Consider the following 23,339-nt stretch of genomic DNA (forward strand, 5'->3'; position numbering starts at 1 on the left):
TCTTGAATGCCTACAGGGATGAGGTATCCACAACCTCTCCAGGCAGCCTGTGCCAGCACCTCATCACCCCCTCTGAGAAGAATTTCCTCCTGACATCTACTCTAAGTCTCCTGTCTTTTAGTTTAAAACCGTTCCTCCTTGTCCTATTACTATCAACTCATGCTAAAGAATCGTTTCTACCCTTCAAGGGAGCCTTGAGACAAGTCCATTAGGCCTGAGTTCTGGCTGAAAGGGGTGAGCCAAGAAATTTGGTTTTACTCCTTTTGAATTCAAAAGGAACAGTATTTAGGATGTACTAAATAAGTAACAGAGACAGAAAAGATTTGTAGTCTCTTTATCAACTTCTCTTCCCACCTTAAGCAGCTCTACGTGTTCTGAATTCAGACTGCCACAAAACCAGGAGGGGTGACAGCATCACATCCACTCCACAAAAAACCATTTACACTTCTCTCATTAAGTGCAGTGCTGTGCAATGCTATCAGCCAACAGCACTGCTTAAATCTATTTAAGCAACTCACTTCTGTGTCACCCTCTGTATGGTGTGAACACAACTGCTGGTGCAGCTACAGCAAAGCAGCCTTGGGGCACTGACGCTCCCAAAAAGCAGACGAAGCAGTGGAGCAGAAAGAAGGAATTCTCTGCCACTACAAAAAGCTGAGTTAATGCTATTTAACACTCTTAGGATAACTTACACACATACTAGCCCTGTGCTATTCTGCAGGATGTTTTGGGTAACTCAGGACCATCGTCCCCAGCTGTGACTCATGGCATTGTTTCCAAAACAGTGCTTTGCTGAGCTGTGCTTCTCTCACTGACTTGCTGAAGAAGATATGAGTAAGACTGGTTGTGTTGGTTTTTTTTTGGCTTGTTCTTGTTTCTTCAGCATGAGAAGAAGACACTGCAACTGCTAATGTGACAAGGATGATCATATTATATTACATATAAATATTGAAATCAATTAGCAGTTACACATAAACATACACAAAAATAAGACAATTCTGTTGCCACTTCTTTTACGTAGTAAGGAAAAAGAATTTAAGAATGTGGTCAGCAACAGTATCACTACCAACACTAAAACAACTGTTCGTAACAAAGCACTCCAACGCATGCTATGCTTGTGAGGGAAGAAATGAATTCAGGATGTCTCTATTCAGAGTCCTGTCTTTGTGGTTGGACTTGATGATGTTGGTGACTTCATGATCTTTAAGGTCTTTTCCAACCTGAGCAATTCTATGGTTCTTTGGCTGAGCAAAGGAAGCTCAACTCGAAGGTAAAAGTGAAGGCTCTGTCCAAGGATTTCTACATAGAGTTCTATTTTTTATTAATGGGAAAGCATTATGTAGTATTTCGTAAATAATTTATAATCTGTACTTATAATCTTAGTTTTTAAAAGCAACAAATTCTAATTAAGGTAGCAGAAAAAGCTGTTTCTCAACATCAGATCTGCACAAGCAGAGGGAGCAGCACCAACTATTTACATGGGTATCTAGGATGGATTTCTATGTTACAGCGATGTGAGCATCACATGATAGTTACAGAAGACATTTGCATTAGGGAACCATCAATATTACTAATTTACAGATTGCACAGAAGACTCCATGAAAAATCACCATACGTGCCCTGAAATGACCTGACATTTTCTGCTTTCAGTCCAAAGGTATCATTACAAACCTTATCTTCTCTCTGAACTGCTCTATTTTTATTTCTAGTGTCCGTCACTGCTTTGTGAGACTGTGTCACTGTTCCTCATTTAACATGGCTTCATCACAAACCTCCTCAGCTATGGTTTCTATTGTGAATTTTAGCTAAAACACAACTAAAAGGAATACTTTGTGTCATTACATATGACCACACAACATGACAGTGCTTTATTTTTTTTATCTTCAACAACCATTAGCAAACCAAGCTTCAAGTCACAGAAGCCAGTAAATACAGGAATGCATGATATAGAAGTTTTGCCTAACACTCCTCATTGAATCATACAATGGCCTGGGTTGAAAAAGAGCACAATGATCATCTAATTCCAACTCCCTGCTATGTGCAGGGTCACCAACCACCAGACCAGGCTGCCCAGAGCCACATCCAGCCTGGCCTTGAATGCCTCCAGGGATCCAGGGGCATCCACAGCCTCCTTGGGCAACCTGTTCCAGTGCGTCACCACCCTTTGAGATCCCCATGTCCCAAATCCTTCCTCACAGTGAACTATATTCAAGACCACTATAGCCATCTGGCTGGCCATAAGGCCTCATGTCCATGATAGATCAAATTATGAAAGCAACATAAACGAGCCAGAACCATCAGAAATAGAATGATTTGCTTTGTAAAACTGCTTTGAAAGAATTCTTAAAAGACTGCACCCGTTTGAAGCACCCTGAGCAAATCCCAAACTTTGCTGTGTATTACCAAACTTCTACAGTTCCCTGGAGATATTTCTTCTAATGGCAGGGTTCATCATCAGATGTCTCACAGTGAGGGAATAAAACCATCAAAACTTGAAATTTAGGATAATTGCTTGTGATGCAAAGAATTCTCTGTTTGCAGGGGATAATTTCATCTAACAGCCTACCTTTGTAAACATATCTAAACACTGCACTGCAAAGCACAAAATCCAGTTTTGGCTGTGTTGCAGAGACAGGAATGTAGAAGTGATGCTGAAGTGACACCAGGACAAAGTTCCCTCATGCTACTCTGTTTCCATTAGGGAGCATATAAACAGGAGGGGGAACAACTGTTTACAGGGGTGAATAGGACAAGGGGGAATGGTTTTAAACTAAGACAGGGGAGGTTTAGGTTAGATATCAGGAAGAAGTTTTTCACCCAAAGGGTGGTGACGCGCTGGAACAGGCTGCCCAAGGAGGTTGTGGATGCCCCTGGATCCCTGGAGGCATTCAAGGCCAGGCTGGATGTGGCTCTGGGCAGCCTGGTCTGGTGGTTGGCGACCCTGCACATAGCAGGGGGTTGAAACTGGATGATCATTGTGATCCTTTCCAACCCAGGCCATTCTATGACTCATTTCAGGGACATAGCCTGGTGGGCATTGTGAAGATGGGTTGACTGTCAGAGTAGATGGTCCAACCTTTTCCAACCTTAGAGATTCTATGAATCTGTGTGATTCATGCTTTGCTTTGCACAACCACCACCAGGGTAGTGCAAATCCAAACAAACAGCCAAGGAATGTGGTTTTTGCCAAGGAACCTGCAGCCAGAAGCAACTCCATGCTAGCTAAGAAAGAGCAGGATGGGAACGGCTAAATATTTTGAACAAGCATTAGTGCATAGCTATGAAGTATAATCTACCATAAGGAATCAAAAAACACAGGAAATAAAGGAGAAATATTTATTTTAGGCAGGATTTGTGCTCTCTGCTTACTCTTTTCCTAAATGAGTAATCAAGACGTTACTTGGCTCTAAACACATGGGCTCTAAACACATGGGGGAATAAAATGTCACCACTGCAGCTGCCAAATTTCCCGCTTCCAGCCCTTCAAATTAAGGAAAAAAAAATGAATATGAATGTACAATTTGATTAGTGAAAAGTCCAAATCTTTGCCCAAAGCCTGGTTCTTCCTGTAACATCGCATTCTTTTCTTCTTGTGTAAACTTCTCATTATAACAGAGACATCTTCATAATATAATAATTCTGGTTATAATGTAACTGCGGGTAACATAACTCCTACATTAGAAAAGGCAGCATGCCCTAGTAATGTTGTTTTAATGTAATTTGTGTACTGCAGGAACTGGCTGGAGCTGGTCATTTAGAATTTGATCAATGTGAATTAGTGTCTTAAAGAGATGAACCATTTGATAATTCAGAATTTGATCAATGTGTATCAGGACCCCACGGAGATAAAACATTTATCATGAACATTTGAAATATCAGTCTAATCCAGGCAGTGCTGCAGAAGGTAATAAACAGGCATCAATAAAGTCTGCAGACAAAGTACAGAAGAGCTGTCACTTCTCGGATACAAAACTTATATGGGATATTTGGATATTCCCCTTCAATGGACTAAACTATCCCTGAAGACTGATGAAGCCACAGCTGACGTAATTTCAAGGACTAAATGGAGGAAGGAAAGGAAACTCCAGGAAATATTTAAGTAATTAACCACAACACTTTGCTATTGAAAGAGATACAGTTTAAATAGTTGTAGTAATACAAGTTATCTCAATAACAGCTAGTAACTCATTGCACTGCAGATGCTTAAAAAGGAGACTTTTATAATAATTCCACAATTAGATCTATTAGTCTCTCACTTAGAACCTGAAATCACACTGACACGCAGCACACTGGTTTATGCATTAACAAAATTTAGCAGTTCAACCTTATTTAATTCTCCTTTTACAGCCAATTAAACAAGCTCTTTAAACACCCCTGCCTGAAACTCTGTCCACAATCCTCACATGCAATTAAACTGAACATGAGAAGTGCCTGGCGACGCCGAAAGAGCATCATCTTTAGGTCTCACTAAATCATTCATAATTTATCCATCAAGCTACACACAAAAGGCAGTGCTAAAATTACGTCTGCTGAATTTAAACCTTCAGTAAAAAAGACATGCCATTTAAAAGGATTTTACACAAGCAAGAATTTAAAATGGCACAGTAACATAGAAATTTTATGCCCTTCATCAAATCTACTCCAATTTATGTCCATATTTCAGATATCTTTTCTTTCTGATAACGTTTTCTTTTTGTATTTAATGCAATGGATCAAAATCAAATCCACTCATCTGAAAGCTCCAAATAATTTTCAAGAAAAATTGGCTTGAAGTGCAAAGGAAGCACTGCAGTTTCAGTACTGGGACTGCAGTGATGACTGGTCAAATAGTTGATACCCATTGTGTTCAAGAAATGCTTGGATGCTGTACTGAGGGCCATGGATTAGTGGGAAATATAGGTGATAGGTGGGGTGGATGGTTGGACTGGATGATCTTGGAGGACTTTTCCAATCTTGCTGATTCTATGATTCTGTAGTACCTCTAGTACCTAGAAAATGAAGAACTGACCAATCTGCTCAACTGATAGGAATCTCCAATTATCAAAGCCCTCTTTCCTTTATACAGATAGACTGAAGCATCCTTCAAAATGGCTTTCTTAAAATGTGTAGCTGTTGTTCGACACTGACTGGCCCCTTAGCCAGTTCTCTGTATGCAAAAAGAACCCAAAAGCATTTGATTTATTCAGGAAATTGATTATATACCAGGGAAAATAAACAGATTTAAAAGTTTCCTACCTCTGGCCATAAAAACATAAAGCTATCAACTACCATTTCAAATAACAATAACGTCTCATTTTGAAATAGTACAAGGCAGATTAGGCAATAATTAAGATTTAAAAACATGAAAGTAACAGAACATAACAAGGGAAGGAAAAATACCCCCCTTGATGGGGTTCTTACACAGATGAAAATAATGACAATGAATGACAACATACCAGGCTTTCCATCTGTAACAGAGAGACCTCCAAATTATGTTAAAATCACATCAATGTCAATGGTCATCCTGTACTCTTACTTAAGGGACATGCGAATTCAGTCCTCAGTTATATAAACTCTGCATCATTAACCAGCACAAAGATTTCACATACACACTTGAGAATATTAGCAACTCCTCATATTAAAATGATTTTATCTTTCAGTTAAGAAGTTTCCATCACTATCAGCAGCTCAAAAAAAACCTTTTCTCCTCTTTCTCATCAAAGAGAGAAACAAAACAAAATCGAAAGCACAACAAAAACCCTCCAGAAACCTAAAAACAGGAACAAAATAATTCCCTTTGCACAGCATTTCTTGGTTACTGCTGAGACTATAAGGTTGTATGAAGTTCTCTTTGTATCCTCATTGAAATGATAAATGGAACCTTCTACCTAATGGATGAACTAGCAAAAAGGGAAGAGTCCAAGGCTAAGGGTCAGAGTCACTTTGATACATCAATTACTGCATCTTCATTTAACCATCCTCAGGACTAATAAAATTTATTTAATTTGACCTTCACTGGTAGGGGCAAAGTGAAGTTGCTAATTTAAATCCTTTCACGTCATGCAAGCACAGGATGAATACTATTGTAATGCAAAGTTGGAATTACATTTTTGTTGTCCCAGTAGAGAAAAAAATGTTAAAGAATATATTTTTAGGATACTTCACACATCTTATCAAATACAGATTAATTAGGACATTACTAACTGTGCATCTAATTTCTATGCAGCTTATGGTTACTATGCACTGGCCTCCAAATTCTTCAAAATTCTCTCATCTGAACAACCAGCATTTTTTCCAACATAGACTGATAGGATCTGTGATAGCAGAAATGGGAATTACTATTCATTTTAAAATGGATAAGAATTTATCTACTTGCCAGGCTCAAACACAAAGGTAGAAAAGACTTACTTGAACCGGGCTGACACTTCGTCGGCAGCTTTCTGGTATTGCTCTGTGGTTACTTTGTAGAATTGGGCACTCTGTAAAGTTAAAAAAGGAAAAAAAAATTAAAAGTTAATAATACAGTTTTCACGTAACATCTGTTATATACATGTGAACATCTGGTAAGTAACATTAATTTAGATATTTCACACATTTCAGCTGCTCAAAACCAAACCACCTACAAAAAGGAAACAAACATACAATGACAACAACCCAAGAGCCCTCACCTTTACTATACTACAAAGCTCCACAGACTTTTTTGTTAAGTGTGTTCTGTTGGCTCTGGAAGGTTCTGCAAAAGAGATGACTTTCAAGAAGGAAACTGAAGAGACACAGGGTACATTCACACAGTTAGCACTAGGAAATATTGCAACCTGTGAAGCTTCTCCACTAGGAAAGAAAATGAAAATATTGAATCCTTACTTCTTTGTATGCGTCTCTTTGTGTTACTTACACATACATCCCCATCTAGTTTGCACACAATACCAATGTCAGGGTCCAAGGTTGAACAATAAATTAACCACAGCTTGACTTTTCCTTTTGCTCTTTGCCTTGACAATGCCTCTTGCAGAAAGTTAGTTTAATTTCCCACATTTCCAAGTCACTTCAACAACTTCACAGAATCACAGAATCATAGAATGGCTTAGCATAGAATGGAAGGGACCTCAAGGATCATGAAGCTCCAACCCCTCTGCCACATGCAGGGCCACCAACCTCCACATTTAGTACTAGACCAGGCTGCCCAGGGCCCCATCCAGTCTGGCCTTGAACATCTCTAGGGATGTATACAACCTCTCTGAGCAGCCTGTTCCAGCATCTCACCACTTTCACAGTAAAGAACTTCCCCCTGATATCCAACCTAAATCTTCCCGCCTTCAAGTTCAAAGCATTTCCCCTTATCTTGCAGTTATCTACCCTTTCCAAGAGTTGGTTCCCCTCCTGTTTGTAGGCTCCCTTTAGGTACTGAAAGTTGCAATGAGGTCACCCAGCAGCCTTCTTTTCTCCAGGCTGAACAAGCCCAGCTCCCTCAGCCTGTCTTCGTCGGGGAGGTGCTCCAGTCCCCTGATCATCTTCGTGGCTCTCCTCTGGACCCTCTCCAACAGCTCCCTGTATTTCTAGTACTGGGTGCCCCAGACCTGGATGCGTTAGTGCAGATGGGGCCTCCTGAGGGCAGAGTAGGGAGGGATAATCACCTCCCTGTTCCTGCTGGCCACTCCTCTTCTGATGGAACCCAGGATACCATTTACTTTCTGAGCTGCAGGAGCACACTGCTGGCTCATGTTAAGTTTTTCATCTACTAGGTCCTCCTCTGCAGGGCTACTCGCAAGAACTGTTCCTTCCAGTCTGTATATATATGCCTGGGATTCCTCCGGACAAAGTGCAAAACTGTGCACGTGCAAATGATCAATTTCCAAAATGCAGGTCAGACAAAATTGAGTCATCAAGCATTAAAACTTTTCTATACATGAAAATGGCTAAATTTCTCAGTGGGACATACAATATTCAAAGACAAATCACTATAATGTTGTGATGCTTCATGTCTGGATAATATATACCTGGTATTTTTAAAGAGATTTTTATAGTACTAGCACAGTTGGACTTAAGATGTAATAGCAAAGGCACCTGGCTTCACAGTTGGAGGAATAATGAGAAGTTAAAGCAGTTCAAAAGTTCTCTGAAACATTATTTTTCTGTGAATGGAGGAGCCCACAGGAGAAACAATGCTGTGGAGAAGCACGAAGGTTTTTTTGGCACTTGCAAGATTCCCTTCTTAGCATTGCAACTCTCGAGTCATCTGGCATCCCAGGAAGGCACGTTAACATGGCAACAAAACTCTTACAATTACACGCTGTGTGATTACTGAAAAAGCCTTTTTGAATCCCTATTTTAACAACCTACCTATTAATGCTACGGTTTAAGGTTATTCATTCCTTAACACGATTGTGCTTCTTTGGAGCATTTAGCATACATGCATGGAACAATACAGTCCAGGGAAGTGTCATTCCAGTTCTATTTTGGGTAAAGCAAACGCTTTAAGTTATTTACTGAAGACACTGAAAAAGCAATGTGCCTAAAACACTGCCAGAAAATAAGCAAAAAAGCCCTTTAAGTGGAAAGATCACTCTTTTGCAAGTGCCGAAGATGACAGTCTCCTCGATCAGTAAGTTAGCAAACACGTCCTGAACAAAATGTACTTGTGCCTAATTGGGTTATGAGAAATGCAGGGAAGAAAGCCCACTATGGTATAAACATCTGATGGAAACTACAAAGCATGCAGCGCTATCTAGAAAAATAAAAACGTTTTCCCTTTCCATTTGAGGAAATCACCTTCCAAGGTCCTTCCATGTGAATTATGAACTTGATATGTACAGAAATCACTGACAGTAACACCAACTCTGAACACGGCCACAATTGCATCGCCAGGCCAATATTTTACTACAAATGATAACAAATCGTGCAGCGTCTCCCATGGTCAAAGGGCACGCACGGATCACAAAGAGCACGGTGGTCTGCTGCAGCCCTGCTTCTGAGCTTCAGACTTAATCATTCATTTGTACCGAAATCAAGGCTTCCACGCATGCGGCTCGGGGTCATTTATTTTTTCATAAATCACTGCTGGCCAGTAAGAAAATGAAAATGAAATCCTCCTCACACCAGTGACCCCCTCGCGTTTGGCAATCCCAGCTGCCCAATGACAGCCGTGTCCAGGTTCCCTGGACATAGATGCAATCAATAGGGATGTGATTAGACAGCAGGCTGACTGCGGGGCGAGTGCGGACAGGTCACCATTTGAGATGATGAATAGCTCTCTATCATCCTACAGTCCCCTACGACGCTAACATTTACTATAATCTTATTTGGGTTGCGATTTGTCTTTCTTTGGCCTGATCAATAAAGATGAACACAACAGTTGTAAGGATCGATTGCAATTTTTTATCATTTTCAAGCATGAAGGAGCATTTTTGACACAAAAACAATATTTTGAGTGTACTTGTTCTACTTTTTAATTGCAGTTCAAGCGATCAGCTGAGCTGCTATATATGCCAAGAAGTTTCAATCGTACAGTAGACTCAAGCTATCAAGAAATATTTGTTATCTTAGATAAAGTGTGCCGTGTTTCTAGGATAAGATCTTCCTTTGAAAGTCATTCAGTCTCTCTTTCAGAGAGATATTCTCTAAAACTCAGAGAGGAAATATCATTTCAGAAGTCCTCTCTAAGTCTCCAGATAAGAATGCAGTGAGCATTCCTCTAAACACAGAAAACATGGTGGTATAACACAGCACTGCTAACATAGGTAATTTCCCCAGACTCTGTATTTATGTTGTATATGTAGTCCAAATATGCATGGACTGCTCAACACCAAGTGCAAGATAAAAGCTATGGTCCAATTCAGAGATTAGCAGCAGTGGCAGATTATCAGAGTAATTTTGGATTAGAATCATAGAATCACAGAATCATAAAATGGTCTGGGTTGAAAAGAACCACAGTGATATCTAGTTTCAACCCTCTGCTATGTGCAGGGTTGCCAACCACCAGACCAGGCTGCCCAGAGCCACATCCAGCCTGGCCTTGAATGCTTCCAGGGATCCAGGGGCATCCACAGCCTCCTTGGTCAACCTGTTCCTGTGTGTCACCATCCTCTGGGTGAAAAACTTCCTCTTAATATCTAACCTAAACCTCCCCTGTCTCAGTTTAAACCATTCCCCCTTTCCTATCACTATCCACCTTCGTAAACAGCCACTTCCCCCCCTGTTTATCTGCTCCCTTCAAATACTGGAAGGCCACGATGAGGTCTCCCCGGAGCCTTCTCTTCTCTAAGCTACATTCCATTTATATAGACAGGTATCTAAAAAATATCTCCATAAATATGTTAAGAATATGTTAAAAATATGTAAGATGTTTCTTAAATATGTGAAATCTACCTATCTGTATATTTCAAGGATTCTCTTAACGATGCTACTAAAATGGTAGCAAACAATACAGCTGAATTCCTTTTATCTTCGATTTGGGTCCTTTGGGAGTGCACAATATCAACCAATCTTTGCTTACAGAGTTATGCAGCATTTTCCTCTCATTTATACTTTTCTCCAAAGCTGTATAATAAAACTATGGCTTTCTACAGACCTTTATTATGGTCTTATTTGTTGAAAGACGTATGAAAGTGCAGGAATTATGTTATGAAGGAGGCGAGGAACTTCCAGAAGGGAACAAGAAATGTCAGGGTTATGGCAATTAATCATCATCCCAGATTATGTGGAAGATGCTATTTCTGCATCTGTTATGGAGTTTTTACACAATATGGGCTTGTTGCTTGACTGCGATATGAAAACAAAGTGGCAAATGTGGTTCTTGATGACTAAACTTCAGCTTGTTCAAAGAATCTAGTCTGATCACTGAGGATTCAGGCCAGCAGATCTTACACCTTACGGAATATGGAGAATAGCTTGAATTTCACTACCACTGCTGACACAAAGCGGGGCTCTGTAAGTAGCTCAACATAGAGATTTAAGATTTAAGCTGCTGAAATAGGGGGAAATTAACCCCCAAATTAAGAATCCAAGTCATCCTTACCTCCCTCTTATAAGCACAAATAGAACATGGGATAATTTTGGTTTTAGCCACACTACCACTGTGCATTTGTTATGTGTAAAAAAAAAAAAAGCTTTAGCCTTAGGAATTAAGGAATTAAGACATTTATTTTCAGTTCTTTAATACTGTGGAAATGGTAACACAGAAGGGCCTACCTCAATTTTGTGAAGTTTAAATGCTGTGAAATAAATAATGGATGCCATGCACACCGAGCACTGTGTGTATTGATTACATGGGATCATATGGGGGATTCACAGCAATTACATGAGCAGGTGTGTTACACACTAGAGATCTGCATCAACTGCAGACGCCCACTGCCTTTTATGCTGATTTTTCCAACTTGCAAGCAGATAAATACAATGTAGGAAATACGGGTTTGTTCCTCTGCTTATCTGCCTGGGTTTGTATGGCCAAAGGTTCTTGCTATGACAACAAAAATCAGAGCCAGAGGAGGGAGAACACTGCTTTAATAAATGCATAAATTGATACTTTAATAGGAATATCAGTTCTGCTTAAATGGAACAGGAAAAGTTTAGGCACAAAAGAAAAAAAAACAACCCCAAAGCATAAATGATCCAAACTGGGCACAATTTTTGCTTCTTGGCATAAAATCCTTAACCTTTAGGTCCAACCTTAACACATCAGCATTTTTCAAAACAGTGCCACTTTGTGTTATTTGCTGTAACTTTGTGTTATTTACAGTGCAGGCAGTATGCAATTATAGGAGTTCTGTTGAAAAGCCTGCAAAAAGTCACAGCAGTGACTAATTTTACATGCGACTGTAATCTAATTAGCCTGAATAGGACCACCACATGTTAAGTTACTTAAGCGTTTATGGCTTGAAGACTAAGCAGATAACACAGGATGCAACCAAATTAAAACGACTGATAATCAGCATTTGCTGTGCATCTCATTTAATATCCTCCTTTTATAGGAAAGGTCAGGATTTTTGTAAAAGCTTTAGAAAAGCCACCTCCGAAGTATGGGAACAGAGGGAGATGTAGGCTGGCATTATGGAAGAGAAGCCAAAGAAAAGAGGTCTGCAATTTAACTTTTAATCTATCCAATTTCCCCTGATAAATACAGAGCCTTAGCAAGGATATGGCACACTGTAGTTCAGGTGGAACAAAATATGCTCTGCAAAAAGAAGTATTCTCCTCATGTTTGCCCTCAAAAAAAGAAACTTCCCTGAACAAAAGTAGGAGTAGACACTTCTTAAAGAGCATATTGTGGAGGAATAGGAGTATGATTATTTAACTAGACGGCTCTGATTTCAAAAGTCTGTGTAAGGAAATAAAGTCCCATAGAACTTGAGGAGGTCATTTGTTTTGTCTGCATGCGGGACCTCAAAGCAGAAGTGCATCTTTTACTCTTGGCTGAAAATCTTCAGATTTCCAGGATGATCAAGTTCTGAAAGATCTCGTGTCATCCGAGCTGATAAAAGGTTGTCAAAAGAACCAGGAGAACTTGAGAGTCCTCATTTAATTTCACTAAAGATACATAACCTATATGCACTATTTTATAACAAACGTGTTGAAGCTGTTTTCACTGCAGATGCACCGTGACTTCTTTTTTTGCCACTGAAGTTTTCCTTTTAAGCCTCTTGGCTCATAAAGCCCTGATCAAATTCAATATGAATGTAACATTCATGCATTCTATCTAAGGTGGGTATTTTTTTTATTTTATTTTATTTTTAATTTAATAGTTTCGTAGTTAACAGTTTATTTGACAAAGGAAAAGTCGTGTGACTTCCACACAAAGGAGACAAATGTGGCCTTTGCTTCAAGTTAGTGCTGCGAAAGACAAAAATGAGCACAGCTTGACTTCAGAGCAGCTCAGCACCTGCTCCACCCACCAAAGGAATGAAGAGCTTGGGCTGTTTGGCACCTTTGAGAATCAGGGGAGAATTTTTTAATTTAAAGACTTCTTTTTCCTTGTCATCCTCCCCCACGGAAGGACTCAAAGCATCGGCAGGCAAAGATTACCATGCTCCTTAAATGGCAAATTGGAAAGTTTTCTCTGCTTCTTTTTAATCCATTGCTGCTGAAGCTGGGCTTTCTTTTATCCCATAATTGAACTTCTGGCCATTTCATCTCAGTATCCTTTATGAACTCATTTGTAGATAACATGAAGCGTTTTGTTTTATTCATTCTGTTGACACACAGCCTGAGACCTATACGGCCTTAAATGAAAAGATTTCCAAAGCCCTTAGGAAGAAACTGTTCTTAAGCCTGCAGTTGCTTCACAGATTTTTACCCAACCTCAAGGCTGCCACAGTCCCCACTCTATTTTGGTGCCACAAAGTGGGGATCAGCAGCCAAGCACAGCCACAAGTGCCCAAAGTGAGACATTACAGCAAAGAAAACCTATAGAGAACTATGGTTTGGGTAGCAGGAGGCACTGCGTAAGATGCATGATCACTAGATTATGCCCCACTGTTAGGCACACAAAGTTGACTATATGAATTACAAAGAAAAAGGCAAGAAATACTGCAGAAAGAAATGCCTTTACAACACGGTCATGCTTAATCTCTGAAGCTGCCAATAAAAGCAACAAATGTGCAAAAAAAGAGGAAGAACTGGGGAAGAGGGAATGACAGTAAGACAATAAGGCTGTCTATTGCAGTGCTAAACAGCGTGCATATATCTAAGTTCTAAACAATATTAACTTACTGCTTTATAAATATATGGCCATTTTTATTGCATCTTTATTTGAATTAAAAACCTCTATTTGTCTCTGAATTTATTTTAATCAACCAGGGAAAGCCAAGCATATAACATTGTACAGATTCCCACATAATACTGCATCTTTATTTTACCTCAAATGCTATTAAAGTGATACATGAAGAAAGTAATTTCTCTTGAAATCTCATCCAACCAGGCCTTTGCTTCAATTTTTAAACAAGTTATTTTCATAGAAGTTATGACCACTCTCATTCGGTCCAGCTGCACTATGCAGCCAACTGTTGAATGTTTCAGCTCTGGAGATGAAACAAGAAAGGTTCAACTCCCCATTTAGGGAATCTACCACATCTTATGCTTTCTGCTCCTGCTGGGCTTTTTAACGTGCTATTCTAAACCCATTTTGAATGAATAGGCTGAATGTGTTTGGTGCTGTTCTGCCTTCATCAGAAGACAAGACCTAACTGGATGGACCAGTAAAGTTCTCTGTATCTGGTTACAGGGCTGAAAACATGAGTTATTCAGCTTTTGTGGAAATCTACACAAATTGAACATAAGAGAATGGCTGCTCTCCAATGCAAGCCATTTTTCTAATTCTGAGCTCCAGCATAAAGATAACTTCCAGAGTTTTGGAGCTTCCAGAGAAACAGACAAGAAATTCCTTGATGGGAGACCACAACCATGGTATGAGGATGCTCAGGACTATTTAGAGACATTCACATAAACAAAAGAGATATGCACAAATCAGGGGACATGCCTGCATTGCAGGACATGCTTTCAAAGCAGGAAGTAATGATAACTGCAAGAAAGAGGAGAAGTAGATGTGAGGTAGGGAGAGAGAAGACAAACTGTTGGAGAAGCCCTGTAATTCAGAAAAGCTCAGGTAAGGATCTGGGATTCTGGACTTACCCTGCAGAGGACATTCAAACAACAAGGCCAAGACTTATTTTCAGGAGTTTAGTTTAGCTTGCCTGGAAGTAAGTATATTCTATGTTAGCTGAAATTCAAGTGCAAATTCCCTCTCCTCTGCCCTTTACTCTCACAGCTTTGTAGAACCACTACGGTCATCCTCCTCTTAAGACCTGAAAGAAATTGGCTCTGGACCACAGTGTTCCACTGACAGATTGCATGTCTGAATACTACAGACTGTAGGAAGGACTTTGGACACCAACGCCACCAAATAACTGTTTCTACGGAGGGATTAAAAGTCAAACAGGTATCTCAAATAGTGCTGAAGATGCCAGAAACAGTACTGCAACCTACCAAACAAAGGAAAGAAAACATGGCATCTTAGCAAATGTTCTGCCAGCAGACAATTCACTTCCCAATATGATTTCCTTTATTTCATTACATGTGTTTGTCAAAGACTATAGATTCTGTTTGAAAAAGAGCATCCAAATGGTGTACAAGATCTATCTCATTTATCAGCAGAAAATGGGCAAAATAGCTTTTTCTTCAACCTTTTCTTTTGAATTTCCAATCCTGTTTTTCAGGCACCACTAATACCTTTAGCTGCAATTATTAATGCCTCTAAAGTTTTTTCCAAGATATGCTGCACTTCACGTTTCTGCCCTAGTAGAGCATTGATCTCTAATTTGTTAACACTCAGAACTGCCAAAGAAAATGAAAACCTTTGTGAAAAGGACAAATCTATTCAAAATTCTTACAGCTATTCAGCCAAGCATCTAATCTGCATGTAATTGTAGTACAGTCTTTAATACAAATGCTCTCAATCTTACAGATGCATGTGTAAATGCACAACTATATTTACATCTCCTGCTGATGACAAGATGCCTAATCTAAATCATTCTTATTTACAACTTTTCTTCTTAGTCTCACTCCTTTCACTCTCACACATTATAAATTACATTCTCCCTAAGGGTATCCATTGGTTACTATTTTGCCACAACCAAAAGCAGACTTTCCACTCACCTCCATTCCCAAAATGCAAGAAACACAGAATGGCTGAGGTGGGAAGGCACTTCTGGGTCCATGTGGTCCAACCACACATTGCCCAAGGAGGTTGTGGATGCCCCTGGATCCCTGGAGGCACTCAAGGCCAGGCTGGATGTGGCTCTGGGCAGCCTGGTCTGCTGGCTGGCGACCCTGCACATAGCAGGGGGGGTTGAAACTCAATGATCATTGCGGTCCTTTTCAACCCAAGCCATTCTATGATACGATTCTATGACAACTCTGCTCAAGTAGGACACACAGAGCAGGCTGCCCAGCACTATGTCCAGATAAGTTTGGAGATCTCCAAGAAGAAAACCTCATAACCTGAGGGTTCAATCTACTTCATTGTCCAAATCATTGATGAGGACTGGACCCACTGCAGTACTTAGCTCATCACTGGCTTCCAGCTGCACTTTGCATCACTGACCACCACCTCCTGGACCCAGCCATTCAGATAGTTTTCAATCCACCTCACTGCTCATACAGCCCATATATTTCAACAGCTTCTCTATGAGGATTTTACGGGGGACAGTGTTCTTACTGAAGTCCAGACAGACAATATCCACTGCTCCCTCTCCATCTGTGAGGTTAGTTATTTCACTATAGAAGCTTATCAGGTTGATCAAGCATGACTACCCTTGGTGAATCCATGATTATTGCTCCTGATAATTTTCTCTTTCATGTGCCTGGAAATGGCTTCCAGGATTATCTGTTCATCACCTTCCTGGGAATCAAGGTGAGGCTTATATGCCTGTAGGTCCTTGGGTCCTCCTTTTTTCCCTTCTTGACATTTGTTTTCCTTCAGCCTTTGACACGTCTCTCATTCACTGTGATCGGCCAAACATCAAGAGTGGCCTCACAGTGACAACTGCCAGTTCCCTCAGCACTCATGGGTGCACTCCATCAGAACCTGTGGACTTAGAAATGTTCAGTTTGGTTAAGTATCTTAAGTACTGAGCGGACCTTCTTCCACCAAGGGTGCACCCTCCTGGGCTAGTCTCTGGAACTTGGAATTCCTGAATGGCATGTGAGTATTATCCGAGTTGACAAATGCTGTCTTCAAAGCATATAGGAATGGCTATTGTTGCTGTCAGGAATGATGCCCAGGCAATATATGATGAGGAATCCCTTCTCTCAGTGGTGCTGAGTACAGACTATGGCACTAGGAATAGCATATTTATATAGGATTTAAAATTACCATTGTTAGTAACCTTTATTGAATTAATTCTCAACACAGGTCCAACCAGCAACTTTTGCATAGCAATAGCCATGTTAAAGGGAACAACACCAGCTCACAGGCAAATTAGGATGACCATGAGCCGTCTATGGATTACACGGAGAACTCAGTACTTTATTGCAATGCATAGAGTACAAATATGTTTCCTTCTTCCCACCTCCCTACCCCCACTAGCTGGATACAGCTATTTCAAATATGGCAATATAAAATTGCAATCCAGCACTGCAGATAGTTTTCATCATCAGTATGGGCACACAGAGCATCCCATATCTAGAGCAGCACAAAGTCAGCTTAGCTTAAGTCTTCTATTATATTCATACATAGATGTAGCTCATCTGCTGTGTGGATAACTCTTACAAAATACAGTGGTGTTACATGCAGGGGAAGAAAACTTGAGCTTCCCCAAGAAGCAGTTATTGCAAACTTATTACAAAGACAACTTCTAGGCCAATGTAGCCCTCCTATGGACTACAGCAGCCATAATTTTGAGATTATGTTGCTCGATCTCCACACTCAGAGCAATGATGTGGGACAATCACTCATTTCCACATGTTTCAGACTCATTTTGGTCAGCTTTCAGAGGCAGCCAGTTATCTCATTAAAGTGCCCAGAGGAAAAATAGAAAATTTCTTCTGTGAATTGCGGGTGAAAATTTGGCTGGATCATCAGTCTCCACTTGAGAGTCAGTTACATGTAGAGTTTCTCAAGTGTCTATAGCACAACATTCCTTAATACCTTATATAATGGTGCAGAGATAGAACACATGCTCACCAAATTTGCAAATGACACCAAAATCAGGGCACATGCCCTATTAGGAGACGCAAGTAGAACATGAACTGTTCAGCCTGGAGGAGAGCAACTCTTGGAGTGATCTGCTGGAGCATATTGGCCCTGTTGGAGCATGTCCAGAAGAGAGTCACAAAAATGATCCAAAGGATGGAAGAACTCTCCTAATGAGGACAGGCTGAGAGCGCTGAGGGGAAGAGAAGGCTCTGGGAAGATCTGGGGAGCCTTTTAGTATCTAAAGGTGGCCTGTGAGAAAGAAGGGGACAGACTCCTTAGCAGGGTCTGTTGTGATAGGACAAGGGGAAATGGTTTCAAACTAAAAGACAGGAGATTTAGATTGGATAAAAAGCCTTTATATACTTATATATATGCTTATATATATATAAGTAGAGAAGCACTGGAAGAGGTTGTTCAGAGAGCTGGTGGATGCCCTGTTCTTGGAGACACTCAACGTCATGCCAGACAGGGCTCTGAGCTGATCAAGCTGTAGGTATCCCTGTTCATTGCAGGGAAGCTGGACTAGATCACCTTCAAAGGTCCCTTCCAACTCAAATGATTCTATGATTCTATGATCTAGCAGCCTTAAAAGCCCTAAGAAGAGTTCATCAACAAGAAAGAGATGGGCTCCATACTGACGTGCACAGTGGGAAAACAAGAGATATGGCTGTAAATCAAAACAACTGGGATTCTGAATGGGTATAAGGAAAAATAGTTTCTTCCAAGTATAATTAAGAAGAGAGACAGAGACTCTAATAGGCTGTGGTATCTCCAGCCTTTTTGGCTGACAAAGATCTGATGACAGATAGCCCCGATCAACTTTGTCTGTCTTCAGTGACGATCCTCCCTGGAGCAGACGGTTGGACTTTCCATAGCCCCTTCCAAACTGAATAATTCTATGGACATGCATGCCTACACTCAATGATATGTCTGATACTGGAATGAAAATCTATTTCAGTTTGTGGGTGTGTAGTCTGCTCTGCAGCTGTACATGAAATTCATTTTGTGGCTGAAGCCTAACATAAGAATTAAGGATTGGCTACATCTTCTTTCACATAAATGGAAAGTAGCTGGGTTTAACTTTGTTTATTAGCTCTACCACTATCACTACTCAGCTGCCTGAAGGCATAATCTGTCCAGAACCTGCTAGTCCACCTGTACTGTCACAAGTCCATGGAGCCAGATGAGATTTATCTGAGGGTGCTGAGGGAGCTGGCAGAGGTGACTGGTAAGTCATTTTCCACCATCTACCAATGGTCCTGGTCAACTGGAATGGTTCCAAAGGATTGGAGGCTTACCAATGTGAATCCCATCTGCAAGAAAGGTTAAAGGAGGATCTGGGGAACTACATGCCTATCAGCCTGACCTCGATGCCGCAGAAGACACAGATGCAATAGATCATCTTGAATGAGATCACACATCGTATGCTGGACAACCAGGAGATCAGGCCCAGCTAGCATGGGTTCTTAAAAAGCGGGTCCTGTGTGACCAATCTCATCTCCTTCTATGATCAAGTGACCTATCTCGTGGATGACAGAAAGGTTGTTGACATATCTACCTAGGCCTCAGCAAAGGCTTTGACAGTGTCTTTCACAGAATGCTCCTGAAGAAGCTGCAGCCTGTCACCTGGACTGGTACACTCTTTGTTGGATAATAACTGGCTGGAGAGCTGGGCCCAGAGAGTGCTGGTGAACAGAGTTAAATCCAGCTGTCAAATGGTCATGAGTGGTGTTCATCAAAAGTTGGCACTGGGGCCTGTCCTGTTTAATATCTTTATTGATGATCTGAATGAGGGATCTGAGAGCACCATCAGTAAGTTGGCAGATGACGTCAAGCTGGGGAAAGTGTAGGTTTGCCTGAGAGAAGGAAGGCCTTTCAGAGGGATCTGGACAAGCTGGATAGCTTCCCAGAGGCTAATGGGATGCAGTTCAACAAGACTAAGTGCCAACCAAAGATTGCACTTCAACCACAACAACCACATGCAACAATACTCTGCAGAGAGGGACCTGGGCGTCCTGGTGGACGACAGGTTGGCCAAGAGCCAGCAGTGTGCCCTCGTGGCCAAAAAGGCCAATGGCATTCTGGGGTGCATTAAGAAGAGCGTGTCCAGCAGGTCGAGGGAGGTGATCCTCCCCCTCTACTCTGCCCTGGTAAGGCCTCATCTGGAGTACTGTGTCCAGTTCTGGGCTCCCCAGTACAAGAAAGACAGGGATCTCTTGGAAAGAGTCCAGCGGACGGCCACAAAGATGGTGAAGGGCCTGGAGCATCTCCCCTATGAAGAAAGGCTAAGTGAACTGGGTCTGTTTAGCCTTGAGAAAAGAAGACTGAGAGGGGACCTGATCCAGGTTTATAAATATCTGAGGTGTGGCGGCCATAGCAGTGAGGCCAGTCTCTTTTCAGTGGTACGTGGAGACAGGACGAGGGGAAACGGACATAAGCTGCAGCACAGGAAGTTTCGCACGAATGTGCGTAAGAACTTCTTCACGGTGAGGGTGACGGAGCACTGGAACAGGCTGCCCAGGGAGGTTGTGGAGTCTCCTTCTCTGGAGGTATTCAAGTCTCGCCTGGATGCCTACCTGTGCGACCTGGTGTAGGGAACCTGCTTTGCCAGGGGGGTTGGTCTCGATGATCTCTAGAGGTCCCTTCCAACCCCTACAATTCTGTGATTCTGTGATTCTGTGTAATACAGGCTTGGGGCAGTGTGGCTGCGAGACTATGTTGAGGAAATGGACCTGGAAGTATTGGTCAATACTCAGCTGAACATGAGCCAGCAGTGTGCGCAGGTGCCAAGAAGGCCAGTGGCATCCTGACTTGTATCAAAAACAGCACTGCCAGCAGGAGCAAGGTGGTGATCATCCCCCTGTACTCAGATGTGGTGAGGCCATGTCTTGCGTGCTGTGCTCAGTTTTGGGCCTCTTGCTGTAAAAAAGACAAAGACATCTGGAGCATGTCCAGAGAAGGGTAGTGAAGCTGGCCAGGGATCTGGAGTGCAAGGCTTATGAAGAGAAGCTGAGGGAGCTGGGATTGTTTTTCCTGGAGAAGAGGAAGCCCAGGTGAGACCTTACTGCTCTCTACAACTCCTTGAAAAGAGGTTGTGGCAAGGTGGGGATTGGTCCCTTCTCCTGCATAACTAGTGACTGGATTAGAGGGAATGGCCTCAAGTTGTGTCAGAGTAGGTTCAGATTGGATGGTAGGAAATCCTTCTTCACCAAGGGAGTGGTCAGGTGCTGGAACAGGCTGCCTAGGAGGTGGTTGAGTCACCGTCCATGGAAGTACTCAAGAAATGTTTAGAGGTTGTACTCAGGAACATGTTTTAGTGCTGGTAGATGGATAGTTGGACTAGCTCATGACTTATGTCAAACCACCTACAAGAAATCAAGGCAGAAAGTCTCTGAATCCCAAAATATCAACTGACTGGCAGCTGATGTAAAACTAAAGCTAAGCAAAACTTGAAAAACTACGTACCAGTAACAGCTTTTGGTGGCTATGAAGTGACTGAAGTACTTCAAGGATAGCGTCTTGTAGCTGCTTTAGACTAGTTTGAGCAGTGTGAAAAGATCAGGACTGCTACAGAACAAATGCTGAGGATGTAAAAAAGTGCTTGGTGAAAAACATCATACAGATTTGTTTGGATGACTGGTAATGATCAGACTCCTAGAAAATTATGTTTCCTACTCAACCTACATTAAGAGCTATGCTGATAATTAGGTAAGCAAGAAATGAAATGAGGTATGAGCAAATTTAAATCAAACTAATATGAGGATTTTTCAGTGCTCTTACAACGTCATATCCCAGAAGACTTATTTTGTTTGGAAACAGTCTTCTGAAAGAAACAGCCAAAACTAAGGCAGGTGGCCTTCTCACTCAAAAACATGCTAAATAAAAAATTCAGGACCTATGAAAAAGAAACTGCTCAGCATACCACAGTGTAATGATTACCACCAAACACACTGCTTCAGAAGTAAAAAAAACATGGTTCTGTTGCTCTCAATAGCACCACAAAATGCCTACAGCTGGAAGTTATACCACAGCAAATAATTCAGATGCAGATCTGGAAAACATTCACAAATTATAGCTATGTTTCATGACCTTTGAGGACTATTCTCACTACCTGGCTTCTTTTTCCTGCCTTTTTTTTTTTGGTGCAGGTTCTGTATATTCTCACCATCAATTTCAATTCTCCCTCCCACAGTGCTCAGCCCATTTTTCAAGCCAGAGCTGTTATTCTGCCTTTCAACCTTCCTGAAGTTATTTAGTGCATGTTCTCTCCTACATATGTATATTCTTCTACTGGTTTCTTTATTTTTCTTCTCCATTCAAAGCCATCACTTGTGCTTTACTATCTCTATTTTTCTAGACATCCACAACCCTCCAAAGACACCTCTTCCTCATTAGTCTGAATGGATTTTTAGATGCTTTTTAGGAACACAATCTCTGTTCTATGCATATTCCCCTGCACGACATCCATCTATTTTGGCAAATGAACTCATTTGTCTCTGTAGGTCACTGATGGCATTACAGAGCAGGTCTGCTCATCCCCTGCCCACAGTGGCAGTGCTCCACAGCACTTGTCTCTATGGGATTCATCATGAAAAACCTCAGCTGCCCTTAGATAGATGTTTAAACTGTGATTCCTTGATAATTGACGACAAAACATAGGAACAGAACCAAGGCAAGTCATTCTCTTGCCAAACTAATGGATTGATAACCATTCAGTGGCAGCTATCTCTCATCAGCAACTGCTGATTGACCCCAGATACTTAATGTAGACGAGATGTTCCCACCTTAAATGTGTGACAGCCACTCAATCTTACCAAGAAGGACATACTCTTTCTTTTCCCGCATGAAGCTCCTTAACAAAATCCTCTTATGTGCCCTCATAGCCAGCTATCTTAAACCTACAATAGCAAAAACATCCATTTGGTTATTGTGAGACCTGGCAATGCCTTGTAGGATCACCATCATTGTAAGCTTACCACACACTAAAGAATCTCTTTGCAATGCTGACTGTATTAATGTAATGTAAGGTCTCCATTCTTCAGAAGTAAGAAGCATCAAGTTAAATTATCTCAATCAGCAAGCTTCATTTTATAGCGACAACTCACGGAAAGCTTAGGATGAACCTTCAGAGGCCATCTAACCCAAATCAGGCTCAACTAGAAGAGGACATTGAAAAATCATGTCTTGAACACTTCCAAGGATGATTATATCTCTTACATCTGTGCCCTGTGGATCATGCCACCAGGAATTGCATTTGTGCTACACACACAGTGAAGCTTTCTACTTAGTCTCTCTTTTTTCAAACTATTCCTTAAAGCCTGACCAAGAAGAGTAGTAAAACATTGCCAGTAAATTCAAAGATACCTGAAAAACGTCCACGTTCCCAAAAATTTCCTTAAATTGTATTAACTAATCAAATAGAAAGGTATCATCCATCCACACAAGTATTATTATAGAATCACAGAATCATTAAAGTTGGAAAATATCACTAATATCACCTGGTCCAACCACCAACCCATCCCCACCATGCCCTTAAACCACGTCTTTAAGTGTCACATTTACCCTTTTCTCGAAAAACTCCATGGTGACTCCACAACTTATCAGTAGATCCTTTTCTTCTTGACCATGGATAAACTCCTTCTTCAAAAATGTTCCACCAATAGTATGGTATGGC

At 41.2% G+C, this 23,339-nt stretch overlaps 1 protein-coding gene across 1 annotated transcript in view; it reads right to left on the reverse strand.

Annotated features, from left to right (window-relative positions):
- Window positions 1-23,339, reverse strand: part of CHCHD3 (coiled-coil-helix-coiled-coil-helix domain containing 3) — a 113,402-nt gene that overhangs the window by 25,346 nt on the left and 64,717 nt on the right. The window contains exon 4 of the mRNA XM_010711344.3: window positions 6,388-6,458. Coding sequence (XP_010709646.2) covers window positions 6,388-6,458 — 71 coding nt within the window. The remainder of the gene's footprint in view (window positions 1-6,387; window positions 6,459-23,339) is intronic.

The sequence above is a fragment of the Meleagris gallopavo genome, chromosome 1 (assembly GCF_000146605.3).
Source record: "Meleagris gallopavo isolate NT-WF06-2002-E0010 breed Aviagen turkey brand Nicholas breeding stock chromosome 1, Turkey_5.1, whole genome shotgun sequence".
NCBI lineage: Eukaryota > Metazoa > Chordata > Aves > Galliformes > Phasianidae > Meleagris > Meleagris gallopavo.